Source organism: Lynx rufus, unplaced genomic scaffold, assembly GCF_022079265.1.
Source record: "Lynx rufus isolate CCGP_SWC_20201006 ecotype Redwood Valley unplaced genomic scaffold, mLynRuf1.p SCAF_4, whole genome shotgun sequence".
Taxonomy (NCBI): Eukaryota; Metazoa; Chordata; class Mammalia; order Carnivora; family Felidae; genus Lynx; species Lynx rufus.
The window spans coordinates 14,876,518-14,899,350 of record NW_025814856.1 but is presented as its reverse complement, the minus strand read 5'-3'; the positions used below and the strand labels follow the sequence as shown (position 1 = coordinate 14,899,350).

Genomic DNA, 22,833 nt, shown 5'->3' with positions numbered 1-22,833 from the left:
TAGGAGGCAGGATTCACCAGGGGCTGCAAGGGGCCAAGGTTTCCTCCATGGAGGCTCCAAGACGGTCACGGACCCATGTGGCTCAGACGTCCTGAGCCACTTCCCCACCAGAACCTCCTGGAAGACAGGGCCCCTACCTCGACACAGGATCTGCCCCTCCCAGGCTAGCCCGGCTGTCATCCGGGAGGCCATAGTGGGCGGGCCAGGGCCTTGGGCGGTTGTCCAGAGCTTTCTCTTTTTTTTTTTTTTTTAATTTTTTAAGTTTATTTATTTATTTTGGGGGGGAGGGGCAGAGAGAGAAGGGGAAAGTGAGAATCCCCAGCAGGCTCCGTGCTGCCAGCACAGAGCCCGACGTGGGGCTTGAACTCACGAACCACGAGATGGTGACCTGAGCCGAAACCGAGAATCAGATGCTTAACCGACTGAGCCCTCGTCCAGAGCTTTCTCTCCGGTCTTCCAGGTGATCAGCGGAAAAACCGGGCACCAGCGACAACCCCTACTAACGCTATGACGGATCGTGATGTCCTTAAGAAGCCAAAGCAATAAAACAGGCCTTCCTAAGAGCTTTCCAACTCTCCAGAAGGAAACAAACAAGTTTTACTACTACAGCAATTTGACATTTTATTATTACCATTACCACCACTGCCGTTGTTTTAGCCGCAGGTTACCGGCACTGGAGAAACACAATTCAGGCTGGCCTCTCTGTGCGCACAGCAGTGGTTCTCAAAATGCTTAAAGCAGGAGAAACTTTTCTCAAAAAAAAAGAGACAAACAAAAAAAACAAAAAAACACAGTGGAAACTCAACTACATATAACAGACACTAGGAAAACCACTCTGGTCTGGGTGGGACAGGGCCTACTCTCCCTCTGCCTCCTGGAACGTTTCAGCCCCTGTCCACAAGTTCCAGGAAGGCTATTTGAGAACCAATTACACAGGATAACTGACCGAATACAGACACCACCCAGCCTGGGCAGTGCTCCACGCGAAGTGGGTTATTCCAAACTGGTATTGACTGATCTCTCGCGCACCCACAGCCAAAAGACAAACCAGGTTTAGGGCCACGGCACCTTCCCCACTCCTTGCAGAGGCTGGATTCACAAACAAGGAGGCCAGCAAAGCAGCCTTAGCGCGAGGTTTGGCAACAGGATTCCTGCCTCCTTCCTACGGACAGCCAGACAGAGGACCCCGCAGCCTTCCCTTACCTGAACGCACAGCCAACCCGGGTGATGACCAGGTTGGCACCTTTTGTTGTTATGATAAGGTTTGAAATAAGAAGGCTCCACCGGGCTAGCCCATGGGGAAGGCACCCCCCCAGCTCACACCTGGGCCTCGTCCCATCCCGGTGAGTACCCCTCTCTCAGTTAGGAAGGGACGCGTCTGGGAGCCGCCCGACCCCGCTGTGGCCATCACAGGACATCCTCTCTACTCCACCCGGATGCTGCGTGTCATGTGGGATCGCACAGCCACGAACCACCTACAGTGCTGGAAAGGGATCCAGGCAAGGGTCAGGGCATCCGATCAAAGCTTGGGGGTTGGCAGGGAGGGGGCAGGTCTCCCTGGGGGCACATCTGAACAAGTTACTCTGGACACAAGTCGAGCAAGGTCTTGTCTTCAGCCGAAGGTTGCAGCCTGTGGACCTGGGTGGCTCTGGGAGTCAACAGGTTCTGGAAGAGGGGCCAAGCTTTTGGGGCAGAGCTGGACCAATGACCCCGGCAACAGTCTCCCTCCTGGCCCCACGTAAGCTCACAAAAACCCCCAGAGGCAGTGGGTGCGGGGTCCTCTGGCCCGTGCAGACGGTCACTTCTCTAGTCTGGCTATGCCGCTCAGTGCAGATGCCCACCATGACCTCTGAGACTCTGGTGCCAGTCTGGGGGCGTGGCCAAAGCACCTCAGATGAGTCTAAGGGAACAGCCAAGGTCAAGAGCCATGGATGCAGGTAACACAACCAACTGCATTCCACCAGGCTCCCGGGCCTCTCCTGCCTCTGCCTTCTCTCCCATGCACCCCGAAGCTCCAGGGTCAGGCGGAGGGAACTCCCCCCAAGCCACAAAGGAAGTATTTAAGGCCACTCTGGGCTACGGGGTCATTGCGCCAGTCCGCTTTCTTCACTCCGAAAGCTGCTCAAAACCAGCGATGGCTTCGCTGCATCGCGGTGGGGAAGGAAGTTTCCATCAGCTTCCCAATCACTGCAGACTAGAGCGAGCCTTGCCAGACTGCCTGCGGGTTCGCGCCTGCCCCAGGGCACCCCCCACTCTCTGGCCTCCAACCTTCCCTGCCCTCCGCTCCCCAGGGGTACACAGGGTTCAAGACACACCCCCCAGCAACCTTTCCCAAATCTGATCTGATGCGTAACGGCCACTCAGCACAGGAAACCGTGTTCTACCTTGTCAGGAGCCACGTGCACTGGGCCACCGGCAAAGAGGAAAAGCAATGAGAACGACGGTGTCGCCCAGCATGCCGAGAAAAGGGCATCTCTGTTCGCTGCGGGGGCAAGTCTGCATGTGGACAACACCTTCCGGAGGGCAGGGCGGCACAACGTACCCAAAGCCTTAAAAAACCTTCACACCACTTGACCCAGCAATTTAAGACGATTTTTCCTAAGCAAAAAAAAAAAAAAAAAAAAACATGCGGCCAAAGATGGGCGTGCACAGGGGCGGTGAGTAGCTTAGCAGCTGCCTGGCATGGGGGGAGTGGGAGCAGGGAGACATCTGTTAATGGTGGGGTCTTGCTTTTGGGGGCGATAAAGGTGTTCTAAAATCAGATACTGGGGACGGCCGCACAACTCTGACCATCCTAAAAACCGCTAAGTTGTCGACTTTCAAAGGGTGGGTTATGGGATGTGAATTACATCTCCACGAAGCTGTTGGGAAAGAAACAAGCAAGCTCACGAAAATGTTATTAAGACGCCGAAGTGTGCCAACCAGAAAAGAATATAAAACCCCAAATGCAGAGGTAGAGCTAAAGAAACGCTGGGCAACTTTTACGTATTCTAGAAGTTTTAACTATTCGAGAGCAGCACCGTCCAATAGGGCCTTTTCCGCGGTGATGAGAATGTTCTATCCGCACTGTCTACGATGGCAGCTCTGGCAGCTACTGAGCAATGTGGCTAGGACACATAAGTCACTGAATCTGTAATTTCATTTCATTTTAATTAATTTACATTTAATCTTGATTAACTTAAACTTAATTTTAAATAGCCCCATGTGGCGGACAACACAGTCCCGCCCAATTCATCTTAAGACGTGAAAAATGTTCGTCATACAATGTTAAATGAAACAAAGGGAGAGGAGACCACCACCCAGTACGTAATAGGTTGCTTTCTTTTCTTTTTCTTTAATATATTTACACATGCAGATACGCTATGAAGAGCGGTTATGAGTGGTTTTTATTTTATTTTATTTTTTAATTTTTTTTAACGTTTTATTTTGAGAGACAGAGAGAGACAGAGCATGAGCAGGGAAGGGGCAGAGAGAGAGGGAGACACAGAACCCGAAGCAGGCTCCAGCCTCTGAGCTGTTGGCACAGAGCCCGACGCGGGGCTCGAACTCCCGAACCGTGAGATCATGACCTGAGCCTAAATCAAGAGTTGGATGCTTAACTGACTGAGCCACCACGCACCCCTTTTTCCTAAGCTCTTACGCATTTTTTAGAACATTCTACAATGAAGATATAGTACCTTCATATTCAGAAATAGTGGTGGGATTTTTTTTTTAAGACTTAAAGAATGTTTTAAATTTAATATGTATTCACCACATCATATTCCTGCTCAAAAATGCTCAGTCTCTGACACCTACGGGAAGAGTTCAAAGTCCTCAGAGCACCCTGTGGCCTCACAGCCAGCCTATGCATGGAGTTGCTGACCCCACACCCACCCCGCCACCCCCAAGACTGTTCACCTTCCAGGGTCTTCTCATGTGATTTCAGACTTACAAAAAAAATTTTTTTAAGTACTGCAAAAGCTTCCTATATACCCTTTATCCAGATTTCCCAAATGTTAGTATTTATATGATTCCAATCACCAAAATTCAGAAAATTAACGCTGATAAAACCCATACCTGCCTATACATGTATGTGTGCATACACACATATATGGATATGCGTATATGTATTAATCTACAGACCTCATTCAAATCTTACAAATTTTACCAACTGTCCCACTAATGTCCTTTTATCTGGACCAGGATCCCATCCCACACCCCAACCACAGACGACAGAGCAAGGCTGAGTGCAGGATGCACACTGGGTTCAGAAGGGATACTGAGGCACAGAGAGGCTTTGACGTAAGTTCACTCCAGAGCGAGACACCCCCACCTCAGACAATAGCCCAATGCCACAGCCACAGCTATCCAAGTGGAACCAGAAAGAAAAGACTTTTTTTTTTTTTTTTTTTTTTTTAAGGAAAAATAAAATCCTAAACTTTTTTCATTGTAACACAAGGCTGGGGGCGCCTGGGTGGCTCAGTCGATTGAGTGTCCGACTTCGGCTCAGGTCGTGATCTCACGGTTCGTGGGTTCGAGCCCCGCGTCGGGCTCTGTGCCGACAGCTCAGAGCCCGGACCCTGCTTTGGATTCTGTGTCTCCCTCTCTCTCTGCCCCTCCCCCACTCACCCTGTCTCTCTCAAAAATAAATAAACATTAAAAATTTTTAAAATAAATACATAAGCAAACACTTAAAAAAAAAAGATTTTAGATGAACACAAGGCTGATTTAGAGATGCTTTAAATACGCATTCACCAAAGAAGGAAAAAGGGTGTCACAGAGAAGGAAAAGAACACGAAGGTGGTGGAAACTTCAAGCTGGGAGGGATGTCGGTGCTCTCCAATTTCCAGAGCCCTGGCTCCTTCTCTTCCGCCCGCTGCCCCAGGGAGTCAGGAGCAGGAGACCGCGGGCTGGGGAGGGTCTCCCCCTCCCGTGCCAGCTGGGAGGTACCACCAGCCACACTTTGCCCCTGGGACAAACACAGCGTCTGGAAGCACGCTTCTCTCGATTCTGCAGCTAACCCCATGCACGGCCTTGGATGAGTGACCTCCTTGCTCTGTCCCCATCTTCGAATCAGGAAACAATACTGGGCGTTCTGCGGGCCGCCGGAAACGTGAGATGGTGCTGGTAAAGCGCCGGGCACAGCCCTCCTTCCGTAACCGGCCCCACGCCTTGCGTGGGAACAACGTGGGGGGACTGGGTCCGAGTCCCCGCCACAAACCAGGGGCCTTCGCACCTGTCTGCTGCTTGACCGAGAGGCTAAGACGGGGCACATCGTCAATTCCCCTTTCTGATCAAAGACACAAACATTGCTTCTGAAGACTATGTCGTTTAGAATCTGCAGAGTAGGCCAGCCATCTGCAGTACAGACACAGACGTGATTTTGCTGAGTGAGGAACGGGAAGAAGGGCATGAGGATTCCTTCTGGGCTCAGGAGTGACAGGACCTGGTTTTGTTTTCACGGGATCGTCCCAGCTGCTGACGGGATCAGATCCTAAATTAGACTGCTTGCTGGCCAGACAGAAGAAAATTCTTTTTTTTTTTTCTTTTAGGTTTTTTATTTATTTTGAGAAAAAGAGAGGGAGAGAGTGAGAGCAAGCAGGGGAGAAGCAGAGAAAGAGGGAGCGAGAGAACCCCAAGCAGGCTCCACGCTGTCAGCACAGAGCACGATGCGAGGCTTGAACTCATGAACCGTGAGCTCATGACCTGAGCCGACGGAGCCACTCAGGTGCCCCCAGAAGGAAAGACTCTCTAACCACCAGAAGCGATCTCCCACTCTGGCTGCCCCTGAGAGAGAGCCCCCTCCCACTGCTGGTTCCCCAGAGGAACAAAGAGGGGTTGTTCGGAGGGCCTGGAGAAGAGCTTCCCGAGGCCCAGGGGGAGGAGGGGCCCCCAGCTCTCCATTCTGACCCTATGATCACCTGCAAAAAATTAAACTCTGGCCGGCCTTCAAAAAAATCAAGCCACCAGGGTGACACGAAGTCTCCCAGCAAGAACCAGAAACAAGCAACTCAAGAGGAAAAGGCTTCATTCGTTGGCTTCTGAGTTCTAGCTGTGTGTCCTCCCCTGGGGCCCTTCACCAGTATAATTCTCACCAGGGACTCACTGCTCCAACAAAGTTCACTCTCGTTCCCTCAGATGCCTAAAAATTAAACAGCTGTGTGTCAGAACAAAAGTCTCTCTTAACAGTGATTACCCCCAAGTGGAACGATCGGTCCCTTGTACATCATTTTTGTCGGCACAGAGTTTCTGACTTTCCCACAGTCAGTTGCGCGTGAGTTTTTGGAAATGGCAAAACCATGCAAGTGTTCCGCGTTAGTGAAAGCTGGTGGGAAAAAAAAAAAACAACCCTGCTGAGACCATAGTAACTACCAAAAAAGGGTTGAAAAATCGGCTGTGAAGACAGTTATTTTAACAGAAGGAATTAGAAGGGTGTCAGCCAAGTGCCCTCCTCACAGAGGAGCCAGTTTAGAAAGTAGCCAGCGGAGCCCAAAGAAACCCCCGAAACAGCGCATCAAGAAGGAAAGGGGGCAGGGGCTCTCACATACTGTTTGGGGGAAGGCTAAATGGCCCAGTCCCTTCAGAAAACTTTTTGGCAGCTGCTGAAAAAGTTAAACACACTCCTACTCTATGAGCCAGCAACTCCCCTCCTAGGTATTTACCCAGCAGAAGTGAAAGCGTATCTCGACACAAATGACCATAGCCGACTTCTCCTTCGGCCCCAGAAGGAAAGACAAACGTTCCTCAATAGGGAAATGGAAAAATAAAGTGTGGTGTACTCACCGAATGGAATGCTACTTGGTTAAAAAAAAAAAAAGAAAAAGAAAAAAAGACAAACACCTGACACACAGAAGCAACAGAGATGAATTTCACAGACATTCTCTGCGTGAACGGTGCCAGACAAAAGAGTACTACAGTCGATGCTCGATATTCGCGGCATAATGTTCCGTGAAGTCACCGCAAATGCCGAATTATCGAATAGTGAACATCGCCCCCCCTGGAGGAAATACAGGGTTAGGTTCCCGCCAGCCTCTGGTCGTAACACTGGCATCAACCAGTCAGTACATAACCTCGCTTTATCTGTGTTTCTGTTTAAAGACACCTTATTTAAAATTGTTTAATGTTTATTTTTGAGAGAGAGTGAGAAAGAGGAAGAGAAGGAGAGAGACAATGCACGAACAAGCAGGGGAGGGACACGGAGAGAGGGAGACACAGAATCCGAAGCAGGCTCCAGGCTCTGAGCTGTCAGCACAGAGCCCGATGAGGGGCTCGAACCCACAAACTATGAGATCATGACCTGAGCCAAAGTCGGACACTCAACTGACTGAGCCACCCAGGCGCCCCTAAAGATGACTTATTTAACATATATTGTTGACTTCATTAACACTGAACTCACGTCCAACAGCATCAGGACATATGCCTGAACGAAACTTATCAAACACAGGTATTTTCTCTGTTAAAGCACATCACAGCCTTCTCGAGTTTACCAATATCACCCAGCACTTCAGCACTGTCCCTGAGGAACATTTTATACAGAAAAATCACCAAGAGCACAAAAATGCAAAAACCATGGCACTAAAACGACCACAAAAAAGACACTTGTTTACAGTGTGAGAGCTAAAACAAGCAGGCAGAGCAACGCCCCGCTCACCCTCAGCGGGGAATGTGTGTGGGGGGCCACTCACATTTTTCATCCCTCCGCACGTGTCCCCAAATGACCGCCAAAGCGCTACGAGTCGATTCTGGCGTGACAAATAAATCTTAGCAATTAGGCAAACTCGCAAATACAGAATCCGTGAATAGTGAGGATATTGGCTGAATACGAACACCGCACGAATCCATTTATGCTGTGTTTTAGGGCAGGCGAAACTAAGAAACGATGAAAAAAATGAGAAAAGTGCTCGGCGGGGGGGTGGGCACGGACTGGAAGAGGCAGGAGGGAACTTCCTGGGGCTGGAACTCTACTATACCTTGACAGGAGGGCGGGCTACACGGGCGCCAGCATCTGTTACAACTCACCCAACGACACATTCCAGGCTGTGCTTACGTGTAACTTTTTAAAATCACAGCCACCCGGGGCGCGTGGGTGGCTCAGCCGGTTAAGCGTCCGGCTCTTGGTTTCGGCTCAGGTCATGACCTCGCGGTTCTTGAGTTTGAGCCCCACGTTGGGCTCCACACCGACAGTGCGGAGCCTGCTTGGGATTCTCTCCCTCTGCCCCTCCCCAACTCAGGCGCACGCTCTCTCTCTCTCAAAAATAAATAAGTGGACTTTAAAATATAAAATTAAAATAAAATAAAATAAAATAAAATAAAATAAAATAAAATAAAATAAAATAAAATAAAATAAAATAAAATAAAATATAAAATATAAAATAAAATAAAATAAAAACACAGACACAAATTCCTCGACGCTCCTTCCATCCACAGGTGGGGAGTCTGCCACCCCTCCCCCATTCAGGCACAGGTGACTGCTTTCGCCAACGGTGTGCAGCAGAAGTGACACAAAGCCACTACCAGGGCTGGGTCAGAAAAGGCCACGCGGCAGAAAGGCCCGGGCCTGCCCTCCAATACCCAGTGCGGAGACTGAAACCCCACAAACAAAGCACACAGCTGGGCTGAGGCCCCACTGGCTTACTCAGCATCGGATCCCTTCTTCCTGCTGCCCTCCCCCTTCCCTTCCTTTGCTCTCTGGCTCTAAACTAGGGCAGGGCTGCCTCGCCCCACACCCACACAGCCACTGACACCGAGGGGTGGCAGCCGGGGGCCACAGGCCGAGGAGGGAGGGCTGGCTCTAACACTGCACTGACCTCCGAGGCCAGCCACCAAAGGGCCTCTGTCTAAGCCCCACCGCCAGAGAGGACGGCATCGGCCACGCCGGAACAGGCCGCAGACAATCGGGCCTTTGGAGGCTCCTTGGGAAAGCCACCCATCTCGGCTCCCCTCCCTACACCACCCAGGCGAGGCCTCCACAGCCCAGCCAGAGGCGCGGGGTGCGGGCCCCTGTTGGCCGGGGCCCAGAGGAGCCCAGTCCCGGGGGGCCTTCTGCCACCTCTCTTACTAGAAACACCATCTTTCCTTTCTCGAAGGACAGCGAGGGGACGTGCAGTCCCCCTGGATGTCCCTCCTGTCCTCGCGAAACTGAGTGTGTTTTTAAGGTCCTGGAACGTTGGCTCAGCTACGAGGACCACCTGCTCAGATCGCAGAGTACCTTCTTCCTCCATCAGAACAGACATGCTTCAAGGGGCTGTGAGGGCCGTCTCGTCTCCTTCTGCGGCGGGCACACGGCCTCAGTGCGCTCGTGTCGGGGCGGTGGCGACCGGACAGACTACATCTTAAGCACCTGTGGGCTTGGGGCGCCTGGGTGGTTCAGTGGGTTGAGCATCTCACTTTGGCTCGGGTCATGATCTCGCGGTCCGTGAGTTGGAGCCCCGCATCGGGCTCTCTCCTGTCAGTGCAGAGCCTGCTTGGGATCCTCTGTCCCCCCTCTCCCTCTGCCTGTCCCCGCTTGCACTCTCAAATATAAACAAACAAACAAACAAAGTAACAAACACTAAACACAGAACTAATGTAAAAATATTGATGAGCTGTTTGACATTTTTTTCACCATATCAAGTCTGGCCCAGAGGAGATCTCACCCTTAGAGCACATCTCACGGGGACCGGCACACTCTGAAGTCCTTCCCAGCTGCTGGGCGGTGCAGATCTACGTTAATTAATTAAGTCTTCCCACCAGCCATGCCCGCGCTTTGCTGACGGGGAAACTGAGGCACAAAAGGCCTTCGAAGAGTCGGCCCGGGGCCGATCGAGAGCCACAAGCAGTTCCGCAAATTCTGATTTCAGGAGAAGATGAACGCCCTCTCAGATAAGAACACACACATCTGCCTGCCGGCACCTCCCCCTGCTCCTGTCCAAACTTCCCCGGGACTCTGGGCCCCGCAGTTCCGCCACCCGGACCGCGGCATCCCAGCCTCTTCCGGCCACTCCGGTCCTGGGCCACCCGGAGCATCTTCTACCCGGGCAGCACCTTGTCCGGGTGCCTCCGGGTCAGGGTGAGGTGTGCCTGCCTCCCACGCACGCCCTGGCATGTGCACGTGGGGTGTGGAGGGGCCCCGGGGTGTGCGTGCACCACAGCAGGAACGTCCCCACTCAAAGGGCCGGCACTTGGGAGGGAGTCGGGGACTCTCCTCATCCCTCTGCTGGCCACGGTGTTCATTCATTGATTTCAGCAAGTCTTTGCCGCACGCCTGCCGGGTGCCAGCCACTGCCCTGGGCCCCGGCACACAAGGACGAACAGAAGGGACGCCCCCCGCCCCCGCTCATGGAGCCCACATCCCAGCAAGTGGAGCTAAGCAACAGGTCTGGGCACAAAGCAAGCCCCGCAAATCCTAATTCCGCCTCCTGTATACAGTAGGTGTTCCCTAATGACCGTGGAGGGAGTATGTCATCTGGGCCTGGAACTGGATGTGGTGACGGACAGAGGTGGGGGAGGGGCAGCCGAGAGCCCCGGGGACCCAGCAGGAGAGCCAGTGACCCGGTCGCTGGGGGGGGGGGTCACGGTAACGCCCACAAGCCTAGCCTCAGGACTCCAGAGCCCCACCCGGCCAAGCTAAGGCAAGAGCGGTCCAGAGACTCACCCCGGTTTCGTGCTCTCTGGCTGAAATTCCCTTCTCAAAACGTGGCCAAGTGTCAAGTCCACCCCAAGGTCCAGAGCGTCTCCCAAGTTTAGAAGGCACCGGGGGTTCAGCACCTCCAAGGTTCAGACGCGTGGCGCACCCAAGTCCCGGCCCGAGCAGCTCAGCCTTCCGCCCTGATCGGCTGTCAGAGCGTCACAACCGCCGCCGGGCACAAGGGGACAGAGCAATGGCATTGTGGCCTCCACGGTTTCCCAGTCCACTGCTGCTGAGCCAACGGTGGATTTGTGACTGAAAGATCTTAACGTCTCTAAGTTTTTATTTATTTTTGAGAGAGAGAGAGAGATCGAGAGAGAAAACATGCGAGCGAGTGGGTTAGGGGCAGACAGAGGGGGAGACACAGAATCCGAAGCAGGCTCCAGGCTCCGAGCTGTCAGCACAGAGTCCGACGCGGGGCTCGCACCCAAGACCTCGAGATCATGACCTGAGCCGAAGTCGGACGCTTCACCAGCTGAGCCACCCAGGCGCCCCCGAGACGTCTTAACTTTTTATTCTTCTACACACCAGGCCCTGTGTTTTGTACTTCGAGTCTTATCATTAATTCGGTGTTGGATTTTACTTCCTCATTTTCCTTATTATTCTCAAGTGCCACTTTGTATGAGCTTAAGTGTTTTTCCCCCAAGAATGTGGTTTTGATCTCATGAGTGAAGTCAGTTAAGAGCATTATTAGTGGGAGAAGGGCATTTCAGGGTCCCCCGGGTTGGGGACAGTGACCTGGAGGAGGGACCCAGCAGGACCAACTCAAAGAAGTGCCTGCCGTCACCAACCACTCACCTGCTGCCCAGGGAGTGTGCGCTCACACACACGTTTTTTTCACGCGCTCTCCATCCCGGGCTTCTCTGCCAAGAGCCCTGAACCTGTCACTGGCTCGCGGCACGGGGAGGGGAACAGAATGATAAAGAGCACAGGACATCCAGTCCCCATGAGGTGAGGAAACCGAGGGCAAAAAACGAGAAGCCAGATGCCCAAACTGGCACCGTCGGTGAGTGGCACAGGCAGGCCGGCCGCCAGCACGTTGACGGTGATGGGGACTCTGTCAGCAGACGCCCTGGAGTCCACCGTGGCCAGCGGTCAGCGGGGCTGCCCCCCGAGCCCATCTTTCCAAATTCGCCACCTCCCTGCCTCATCAGGAAGCGACGCAAGGCACAGAGGGGGGAGAGAGAACGGGCCGGGCGATGTTTCAGCAGACGCGAGAGCTCCACCCGGATGCCCTGGGCGAGCCCTGACCATCGTGTGAGCAAACACGGCCACAACTTGGTCCCACCCTGCCGGAAGGGGGGCTCGAGAGAACAGGGAGGCTGCTATTATGGTCAGAGGGACTTTGGTCAGCAAAAGGCAAGCAAGCGTGCTACCGTGTGCATGCCGAAATGACCGTCACATGCTGTCAGGGCCAAAGCCCGCTGGGATGTGTGTGCGCCCCCAGACTCAGGGCCTGCATTATTAGCGGGCTGCCTCAGCCACCCATCCTCAAATTACCTGGGTCTTTACATTTCCCAGGGTTGGCTGAAGGGCAGACGCACACTGAACTCGAGGCCCCTCCTCTCCAGTGACAGCGGCAGGGCAGGCTTCCAGAACCTTTTATATGCTGCGGATACGTGCGTGGGGGAGAAAAGATGAAGGTCCCTGATATGCTCCCAACAGACTTCCAGTAACCGGGAGTAACCAGTCCTCGCTCTCCTGGGGCAGAGTTGAGTCACAGACCAAGAAAGATGAGGAGGGAACTTGGCCAAGTCTAAACTCATGGCTCTCAAAACTTAAAAATAGCCCGGCTGTGGACCCTAAAGTATTCCCTTTGAAACATTCGAGCAGAAAGTCTCCAGCCTTCCAACGTGACCCTGACATTCCGTGTCCAGCTGGCTTCCCTGGGAGGGGACAAGTGAAAAACAAAACCTGAAGCAGATATAAATATTTGCTGGCAAGTACAACCCCTGCCATTGATGGGCCTTGGGAATTTTGGAGGCCTGCTTTGTTTTCGGGAAAGGTTTCTGTTCAGTTTGCCCGATGGGCCCGAAGCATCATTTCGTCCAACGTTTGCTTCTAAGCATCACACACAGTCTGGGGTTGACACTGATCCTTCTTTATTTATTATTTTTTTGAGGGGGGGTGCAAGTGAGCAAGGGGCAAAGAGAGACAGAATCCCAGGAGAGGCAGAGGGAGAGAGAAAGAGGCACAGAGAGAGAGACAGAGAGAGAGGGAAGCAGGGCTCACCCAAAGTGGGGCTCGAGCTCACCTGAAGCAGGTGAACCAGCCCTCCGTCAGCCACGCTCCTCAACAAATGTATTCAGCAGGGTACCTGACCTCAGTTTGCCCACCTATAAAACGGGGCTAGTGAAATACAGTTATCGGAAGGGTCGAACAAGCCGACGCACGTAAGATGACGGAAAAGTGCCTGGCACAGGGCAATACGCTTTAGCAAAACCATCTCAAGGCCATAACCCCAGCTACAAATCCCTTCCCTGCTCCCTTCACACCCCAGCGGAAGGCCCTCCACTCCTCCAGCAGACGGCCACCGAGCACCCACTTTGTGGGGCCCTGACAGTGCCGGGCCCTGAGGCCACTCTCCAGTGTCCGATGACCCAGCACCACCAAGGACATCACAGGAGTCCAGGGAGGAAGCCTGGGCCACGCCAGCAAAAACAAGGTCAGCGAACCCTGCAGCCAGTGCTACTTACTGTCCCCCTAAGTTGAGGACCCCGAGTTTTTAATTAGAGTGAGAGCCTCAAAAGGCCTCAGGGTGGGCGACCGGTGTGACACCAGTGGCTCGCCCTCCTAGAGACCTTTCCTTCCGAATCTCACTCTCCTCAGCTGCACTCTGCGGAGCAAAGGGACCTCCAGCCAAGCGAAGGCTTCTGCGTCCGGCCCAGGAGCCAAGAATGACAGCACGTGACGCGCCCCGAATCGCGGCGGGCTCTAGCCACGACCGTGCACCGGAACCTCTGCAGAAAATTGTAACGCCGATTATTCCAAGGGTGGCCGGCATGGCAGGGATTTACGGCTCCCGTTTCCACTGGATGTATTTTCCAGATCCCCTAAAATGAAAACGATTACCATTCGCCGTAGCAAACGCAAGCGTAACTTAAGACACGGAAGCACTCTGCTTCCCCAGAGGCCCGGACGGGGCGGGGCACGCCAGGCTGGCTGGGCTCCCACCACCGCTGACAGTGCTGTGCCCGGTTACTCGGTCCGCTAAAATCCAGGCACCCGAGGGCCCCCAAAGCCACAGCCACAGCCCTTCGGGCCGGGACGAGCCCTCCGAGGTCAGCTTTGTCTCCGCGCTGAGGGAGAGCGGCGTGCCCGGTGTCCCACCCGGGGCCACTGGTAAATCAGGCGCGGGACGCCCGCTTTCCTCACTTCCCAGATTGGGCCTCTCTTGCCCAGTTCTGCGTCCTGGTTGGGAGTCATAAGCCAAAAAACGTAAAGAAATATAACTTAAAAAAAAAAAAAAAACCAAAACACTCCGGCAACAAGTGCCACATCGTAAGGTCCATTTCATGCTGTGGATTCGTTTTTTTTAAGTTTTTTTTTTTTTAATGTTTATTTTTGAGAGAGAGAGAGAGAGAGAGCGCCAGGGAGAGGGCAGAGAGAGAGAGGGAGACACAGAATCCGAAGCAGGCTCCAGGCTCTGAGCTGTCAGCACAGAGCCCGACGCGGGGCTTGAACTCACGGACTGCGAGACCACGACCTGAGCCGAAGTTGGGCGCTCAACCGACTGAGCCACCCAAGTGCTCCCATGCTGTCAACTATTAATGGAAAAAACAAGACATTCCTTCCTGGCCACAGAGGAATAGAGGAGAAACATACTATCCCAAAGAGGGAGGACCGCAGAGGGTCACGGCACACGCTGTGGGAAACCAAGGTCAGGGCTCGTCAGGGTTCATCAGGGCTCAGCTGGAGACCCCCTCCCTGAGTAGGGTCACAGGGGCAGGCAGCTCTGTGTGCCACAAGGGCGCCGGCTGGGGAAGTCCCTGAGGACAGGGACCCTGTGAGGGAGGAGTTCCAGGAGCTCGGGGACCAGCAGCGAGGCCGGTGTGATGGGGCTGGTGAGCACAGTACGGCAGGGCAGAGCCCGAGTGTGGGCCCGATGGCTACAGTGCAAGCCGTGTGCTGTCACCGCCACTCACGTTCTTGCCTCGATCTGGTCACGCGGGTGCTCACGCGGGTGCGTTCACTTTGTGGGCACCTACCCTATGTGTATACTACACGTCGATAAAAAGTTACAAAACATATGCCTTCCTGGGGCACCTGGGAGGCTCAGTCCATTAAGTATCCGACTCCTGATTTCGGCTCAGGTCGTGATCTCAAGGTTCGTGGGTTCGAGCCCCACGTCGGAGCCTGCTTAGGATCCTCTCTCTCTCTCTCTCTGCCCCTACCTTGCTCATGCTCTCTCTCTCTCCCTCAAAATAAATAAGTAAACATTTTTTTCAAAATACACGTGCCTTCCTGATTTTGAGAAGGTTACCTGGTCTACTAAAGACCAGGCACGCAGGCAGGGCCATTCTCGGGAGGAGGTTGTAGGCTGGTTATAGGCTCCTGGGCAAAGGCGGGTTGGCCGCTGCATCAGGAAGGTCCACAGGATGGGACGCCTGGGTGGCTCAGTCGGTTGAGCAGCCGACTTCGGCTCAGGTCATGATCTCACGGCTCGTGAGTTCAAGACCTGCGTTGGGCTCTGTGCTGACAGCTCGGAGCCTGGAGCCTCCTTCGGATTCCGTGTCTCCCTCCCTCGCTCCTGCTGTCTCTCAAAAATAAATAAACGTTAAAAAAAAAACAATAAAAAAAGAAAAGGAGGGTCCAGGGGAGACTGGAAAACTCAGGGCAGAGCCGGCCTCTTCTCTGTATCCATGCGGGGCAGGGCGGGGGGGCTCCATCCATTCACTGGGTGTTGGAGACCCTACCACGAACCTCTTCTTGCCTCTGCAGCCCCTGGTGCCTGACCGAGTCTGGCAGAGCCCCTTCCCCTGCAGGGCTTCAGTGGGCTTCTCTCTGACCCCCAGACCCACCACCGGGAGGGAAAGCATGGCGGCGGAGGGGGGGGGTCTACAGGCCCAGAGGCAACTGATGCCCCCGCAGCAGCTGGGTGGGGAGTGAATCTGGAGAGGGCGACGGAGCGACAAACACAGAGCTAAGAGACGGCCCGGTCCCACCAGGGGAGCCGTCAGAGCCCAAACGGGGTGGAAGCACCACCACTGACGCCTGTGTGGTCCTGAGCAAGTCCCGAGCCTCAGTTTCCCAACTGCGAACAGAGACTACCGGCGTCTGTGAAAGTCAACACAGAGCACATACCCAACGACAGCTGCGTCACGGGCACTCGACGGACGGTCGCTAGGATTAGAACCACGGGGCCCAAAGTCACTGTAAAAGGGGTCTGGTCTGCCTGATGCCGGGGGCTTGCGGTGGCCCTGGGCTGCCCAGATCCCCCTTCACCGAAGGGGCTGTGGCCTGGCTGCCGGGGGTGCAGCCGGAGGGAGGCCTCGCCTGTCCACCCCTCGGGCTCTGTCCGAGCCACAAGGGGCCGCCTCGCCCAAGTTCAAGTGCTTCCCAGGGCGGCCCACCATGGATGACTGATCTACGGGGGAGCGTGAAGGCCTGGCGATCTTGCCCCAACTCGGGACAGCTCTGAAGGGCTTTTCCAGCTCCCGAGCTCCCTGCGGGGTGGGCCCAGGCCTGTCAGGCCCGCACTGCAGCTGAAGCCCTCCTCTACCCACGCCTGCATCCTTCCCCTCCTTCCAAGGGCACCCCCTGGGGAGCCCCCTGTCCTCTAAACTGTCTGAGTCAGCTTCCTGGGAAACCCAGGCTGTGACAGGTGGCTTATTTGTACCCTTTTTCCTTGGGAAGTGGGGAGGGAACCAGTGTGAGGAAGACACTGGATACCATGGAGGAAGAGGCCAGGAAGAGCCAACAAAAGGCACGGTGACCTCTTCTCTTCCTCTGCCGTATAAACAGCGGTGTTAAAACAGGAGCCACACTGCACCGGGCAAACCACTAACACTCTCCAAGCAGCGTCGAGAGTCCGTCCGTCCTTGCCTCTCTCTGCACAGACGGAAAGACACAAAGGGGCCACCGAGGAACACAGAAGAAAGAGCAGGGAGAAGCAGTGGCTAGGACCACGTCGTACCAAGCCCACAAAGACGGCCAAGGAAAGTGCCAGAAGCGTCCTTGGAGAGGAGTTGACCAATTACTGGAAACTGAGGTGTCTTCAGACCTAAGTGTTCTCAAAGGCAACAGCAGGGATTCACGAGCCCTTCCCACAGTGTAAACGCCCAAAGGGATGCCTTTGTGAGACCCAGGAAACGGCCTAAGTAACCAACCCAAACATCTACTTTGCTTGGCTTCCGGCTGGAACCACATCCACTCTGATGGTAATGGTTACATTACCCTGAGTCTCTGGCGAGAGCCCCGTCTCGAAAGATATTCTTCTATTTGCAAATAAAAGTGCATCGTAACGTAAGAAATGCCGCATGTGGGGCAGACACAATCTTCCAAATAACACCAGATCTAAGGAAGGGGAGGCATCCGTGTGGTGAGCCCCTCAGCTGGTTCGCGCTACGGATGAAGCGGTGAGGCCTGGAAGGGAACCGAGTTTGTTCAAGGTCACGTGGCAGGGCTGGACCAAGAACTGACCGCCAGAGGCTCCGGTGAGAGACTTCCTCCTCGGCCACACGGCTGGTCACGGAAGAGCGAGTGGCACCCCAGTTGTCAAAGCAAGTGCGGGGCCCCTCCCCCCGGGTGGGGGACACTGTGCTCCCCGCACAATCTCTGCAGACAGCAGCCAGGCAACACAGAAAGGGCCCAAGGCCCCAGCCCTGCAACCCCACCCCCCGGGGAGTTTATCCCAAAGCTGGGCCTGCGTCCTACACACGGGCCCGTCTCACAGGCCACCAGAGGGGACCGTTTACGTGACCCGGGGCACGTCTCTACAGTGGTGATGCTGAGCCAACTCCACACGTGCCGATGTATGACAGCTGCCAAGATGCACGGTTTCAGTGGCAAAGACAGAGAGCAGATGGACAGCACGGAGCACCACGGCTCAGTCTCTCTCTCTCTCTCTCCCACACACACACACACACACACACACACACACACACACACACTCATTACACCCAGGACGCTCAACCAGAAGCCCAGGTAGGAAGCATACGAATTTTTCACTGTGCGTGTTTTTGTGTCTTTTGAATTTTCTACACACAAATGTGACGCTTCGTCCAAAAGGAAACTACGATCCCGCTTATGTGAATGATCCAGGATAGGTAAACCCATAGACACAGGACGCATATTGGCGGTTGCCGGGGGCTGGGAGGGGCGGAGAGTGAGGAGCAATTAATTGCTTCGTGGGGGGATGGGGTGTCCTTTCGGGGTGACAAAAAGGTTTTGAAAACTATCAGAGTTGGTGTTTGGAAAACACCGTGAGTGTACCAAATGCCGCTGAACCGTGTACTTTAAAATGGTTAATTTTACAGTGACATTAGCTGCAATTTAAAAACAAAAACAAAAACAAGGGCAGACGAGTAAATAAGTACCGACATAAAACAGTTTTCCCCATCTGTGCTTGGGAGGCAGCTTGGCAACGCTGGTTAGAGGCATGGGCATCACGGCTGAACTGCAGGGCTCAACTGCCAGCCCCACCCGGCGTCACCTGGGAGGCCTCGGTTAAGTAATCTAACTTCCCTGAGCTTTACCGTCCTAGTTGGTGAGACAGGCGTAATGACAGAACCTGCTTCCCAGGGTGCTTTCAACCAGTAAATAAAATGGTAGAAGGCAAGCGTCCAGCACAGGGCGCAGCACAGACTGGCCCCAGGGCCTTTGCCCCTGCCATCTGCCCAGCGAGAACGCCCTTTCCTGGGACAAATGCTGCTCCTTCAGGCCTTTCCTCAAATGCCACCTTCCTGATGGGGCGTTCCTTGACCCCCTGAGTTAAAACCGGAAACCGCCCTGCCAACACCCGCCCCGGGGTTCCGTCTCCTTCTCCACCCCTGTCTCTCCCCAGGGCTTGATTACTTATTTGGTCCATCTCCTGTCTCCTTCCACTGCACCGTCTGTCCTGTTCATTATGTAGGCCAAGGCCTCGAACAGAGCACATCCCGAGGCAGGTGATCAGTAAATACATGTTGAATGACTGGTGTTAGCGAATACCTTGGTCCCGACCCGGTGTGTAAGCCTACCTCCCTGACAAAATAAAACTGCTGTTTTGTTGTCTAACGACCTTGAAAATAAAAATTAAACCTAAGCGAGGTGCCTGGATGGCTCAGTCGGTTGAGCATCTGACTTCAGCTCAGGTCACAATCTCATGGTTCATGTGTTTGAGCCCCGCATCGGGCTCTGTGCTGACAGCTCAGAGCCTGGAGCCTGCTTCGGATTCTGTGTCTCCCTCTCTCTCTCCCGCTCTGTCTCTCTCCCTCTCTCAAAAATAAAGATTAAAAACAATTTTTTTTTTAATTAAGCATAAGTTTACATTTAAAAACCAGTGTTTCCAGCTAAGTATTATTTCCCAAGGGGGGAATCTGCAAAGGAAGAGAGCCGTAAGACAGTGCCATGCGCTCTGAAACATAAACCAAAGAAGTCACCCCAGTTTCCGAGCGCCCACTGTGTCATGAGAGCTGGTCCCATGAGCCTTCAGGAGGATAAGGAGCACAGTGCACCCATGGGCCCCTGGGACCCCGTCCCTCCAGGCACCCTAGGCCAGAGCCGGTCATTCACGGAGAACAGGGCAGGCTAAAAACAGGTAGGCCTTTCCCAGTGCCCTGCCCTCCTCCGTGGGGCACAGCGGCCACCCTCACGGGACTCAGCTTCCCAAGGCTCTCAGCCCTCAGATGGGGAAATCAAGACCCCAATTATTCAGAGCTCAAAAACGGAAGAAAAAAAAAAAGACAAAAACAACCCTCAGACTCTTCTAAAAACAGGCTTTCTAGTTAGTTCTCCCATGAGACCACGACGTCGTTACCCCACAGGGCAAGACAGCTGCCTCCAAACCCTGCACAGAGAAAAAGAAAAAGCTGAAGCCCGCAGTCTCCGAGAGTTTGAGATTCCAAAAAGAGAATAAAACAAAACCAGAAACTGTGAGTAAAAACCAGTAAGGAGCGTCTTCCACCCCACTGGGCGCCGTGGCTGTGGATGTCGCCTGGCTGCGGGGCTGGAACCTCGGGTGGGGGCTGAGTTAGGAGACACCTAGCGCACAGGTGTCCGGCCCCTTCTCCCCCGCGCCCCGTCCCCCCTCCAAGTTTCAGCAGGTGTGGGGTGGGGCCCTGTATCGTTTGCATTTCTAACCAGTCCCCAAGTGAAGGGGTCCGGCTGGTCCGGGGACTACACTTTGAGAACCACGGCTCGAGAACAGTCTTCTGTGTTAGTAGTGCAACTGCGCGTGCACACACACACACACACACACACACGGCCAGAGAGAGCCCCTGCCCAACCACTGGTCTTCAAATAGCCAGACCAGCCTGGCCCAGAAGCACGGGCCCCCAGACGCTTGTCCATTCAAGTCCTGCGTGAGCCAGTCACTGCCAAGAGGCTCTGAAATCCGACGTCCCGGCATTTCCCTTTTTTGAGAGCGGTCGTGGGCAACCCCGCCCCGCTTCGCCTTTTGCACGTGCGTAACGCCTCAGCTGCAAGATCCGCTTTCTGTTCAGGGATGCTTTCAAGTTTCTGAATCAGGAGATGCAGCTGAGAGAGGAAGCCACACCCCCCCCCAAAAAAAGAGTGCCACTCAAGGAGAGCGACGGCATCCCCGACGGGGAGCCCCTCCCCCAAACGCAGGACCTTATCACCCCAGGTGGGCAATGCCACCAATCTCTCACTCACCAAAGTAATCGGCCTTCGGGTGACCATCCATCTCACGCTCCAGACGCTGAGTGAGGGCTTCTAACTTCAGTTCAGCGGCGGAGGGCCCAAGCTCGGGGCCCGGGATGAGGGTCTGGCAGGGCAGCCTCACCCTGGGGGGACTGGGGCTCTCCCGGAGCCCAGGCCCCAGGCTGCCATCAGATGACCAGCCGGAAGGGCCTTCTTTACAAGATAACTCAGGCGGGGTGGACATCACCGGATGGACAAGGCTGGTGGGGCTGAGCTTGGGACCAACGCCAGGGTCCGTGCAGACAGGCTTGGGACCCAGTCCAGGGGCCGCACCCGACGGCAAGCCGTCCGCGCTGGCTGGTGAGGATGATGGGGCGGAACTAGAAAGGTAAGACTTGGGTCCATCTTGGAACCAGGCTTGAGGGTCCACAGTGGGTTTGGGCGTGGTGCCCGATACCTCGCTCCCCACGCCCAAGTTTGTTCTGGGAAGAGCTCCTTGGCTGGGGCAGCTCTGGGCCAAGGGTGCCAAAAAAGAAGGGGTCCTGGGCTGAGTGGGCCCCCTGAGGGCCCCGTTCTCCGGGCCGGGGGAAGAAAGGCCGGGGCTCACCCGCTGGGAAGAGGCGGTAGTCCAAAGCCCGGCTGGCTTCTCGCAGCCGCGGCCACCAACACCGCCATCCTGGCCGGTCTCTGACGACTGGCTGGAGCTTGGGGCCAGCTGAGGCTGGTACAGGGGATGGTCCCCGGAGGGTTTGGACAGTGGTGCTTCAGTAGTCCCTGGGGTGCCAGGCCACCCACTCCCGACACCCACCCTGATGCTGGGGGACACTCCCGGTTCATCAGCCCACTTTGGGCTCGCCAAAGAGAGGTTGTCATAATAGTCTCCGTGGGTGAGGCAGGAAGGATCCTCGCAGGGGCCGGGCTGGCGGAAAGCAGACATCTCCCAGCGTGCCAGGCTCTCCCTGGAGCCACAGTCCTGGCTGCCGTGGCTTCCGCTGCGGACATACGGCCTGGCCCTCTGGTCCTGGGGTGGATACAAGGGCTGCCCAGAGGCGACGGCGCTGGCCGTCCCAGGACCCGCTGTCGAGGCAGCGAGAGGGGGCTTGGTAGCACCATCCGGGGTCAGCTTGTGGCCCCCAGCGGCATCCCGTCGGACCTGTGGGCCTGGGGGGCCCCCGCCGTTGACCGGACCTCTGCCCCCTCTGGGCAAGGTCTCCTCCTGCAGAAGCTGTTGCTGCTGCTGGCGGTGGATCTTGGCCATCTTGGTGGCAAACACCCTGCGCGTTTCCTCAAACTCAGGGTTGTTGCCTGCCCCCTTGTCCACTCGGAAGAGTCCATCCTTGGAGGCCTCGTACATGTTCAGGTCCTCAATGAATTTGCTGGCCTCCAGGCCCAGGTCGCCGTACTTATCCATGTCGCAGGCGCGAGTCAGAGCCTAGCCCAGGTGGCCGGTGTGTCGGTGAGCTCGGGGCGGGGGTGCGGGTTGTTGCAGCGGGGGCCGGGGCTCAGGTCCAGCCCAGGACAGTCAACGCCTTCCACCTGCCGGGCCTGAGAGTCATGACCCCAGGCCTGGGAGTCCGGCCGAAGTGGAGGCCTCAAGGCCGGCCGGCCCAAGTGTGCGTCCAACTCCCTTTCGCCTCGGAGGTGTCCACGTGGGGGCAGCTGGTGGCGCTTCACCGTCCCAGCTTGCCGTGCGTTCTTTTCTCCTTTTCAAATCGTAAAAGGAAAAAGAAATAGAAAAACACAAATCCCCTCCGTAAGCAATCAAAGTCGGAAACGGGACGAGAGCGCAGCCTCTGGAGGGAGCCGGAGTGAAGCCGGCTCGGCGGGAGAGGGTGGAGGCCGCCGGACCGGCCGCGGCAGAGGCGCGGCGGCCGGAGGCGCAGGCACGTCCCGGGCGCCGGGCGCTCGCGGCTCCCCGACCGGCGCGGAGAGGGGCGCGGGGAGCGGCGCACCGGCCGGCCCGGGCCGGGCAGGAAGTCCACGGCGGCCGCGGCGGGCGGCCTATTGTCCGATGGCGGCGGCGACCGGGCGCGCGCGGGCCGGAGGGCGGCGGGACGCGGAAGTGAGCGCGCCGGACGCAGTCCCCGCCGCTCGGTGGCCGGCCGGGCGCGTCCCGGGCCGCGAGGAGGCGGAGGCGGGGGAGGCGGGGGAGGCGGCCGAGGGGCGGGGTCGGCGGCGGCGGGCGCCCCGGGGCAGGCCTGCGCCGCGCAGCGAGGCCCCGCCGCCCGCTCCCCGGCCGGGTGTTGTGGGGGGACGCGGGGCTGTGTCCCGGCTCGGGAGCGGGCACTGCGCGGGGGCTGCCCCGGCCGCCACGCTCCCCCCACCCCGCGATCCGCACCCCGCTCCCGGGCGGGCCCCGCCCCTGGGCGCGCTGGGCGGGGGCC

The 22,833-nt window shown here is 55.8% G+C and overlaps 1 protein-coding gene across 2 annotated transcripts in view; it reads right to left on the bottom strand.

The window, feature by feature from the left end:
* The window catches only part of LIMD1 (LIM domain containing 1), a 69,768-nt gene extending 47,460 nt beyond the window's left edge, over window positions 1-22,308 (bottom strand). For both annotated transcript variants that reach the window (XR_006965041.1, XM_047095380.1), the window contains exon 1: window positions 20,462-22,308. Coding sequence is in view for 1 of the 2 variants with exons in the window: in XM_047095380.1 (XP_046951336.1) it covers window positions 20,462-21,860 (1,399 nt within the window). In the remaining variant the exon portion in view is untranslated. The remainder of the gene's footprint in view (window positions 1-20,461) is intronic.
* Window positions 22,309-22,833: the final 525 nt, after the last annotated feature.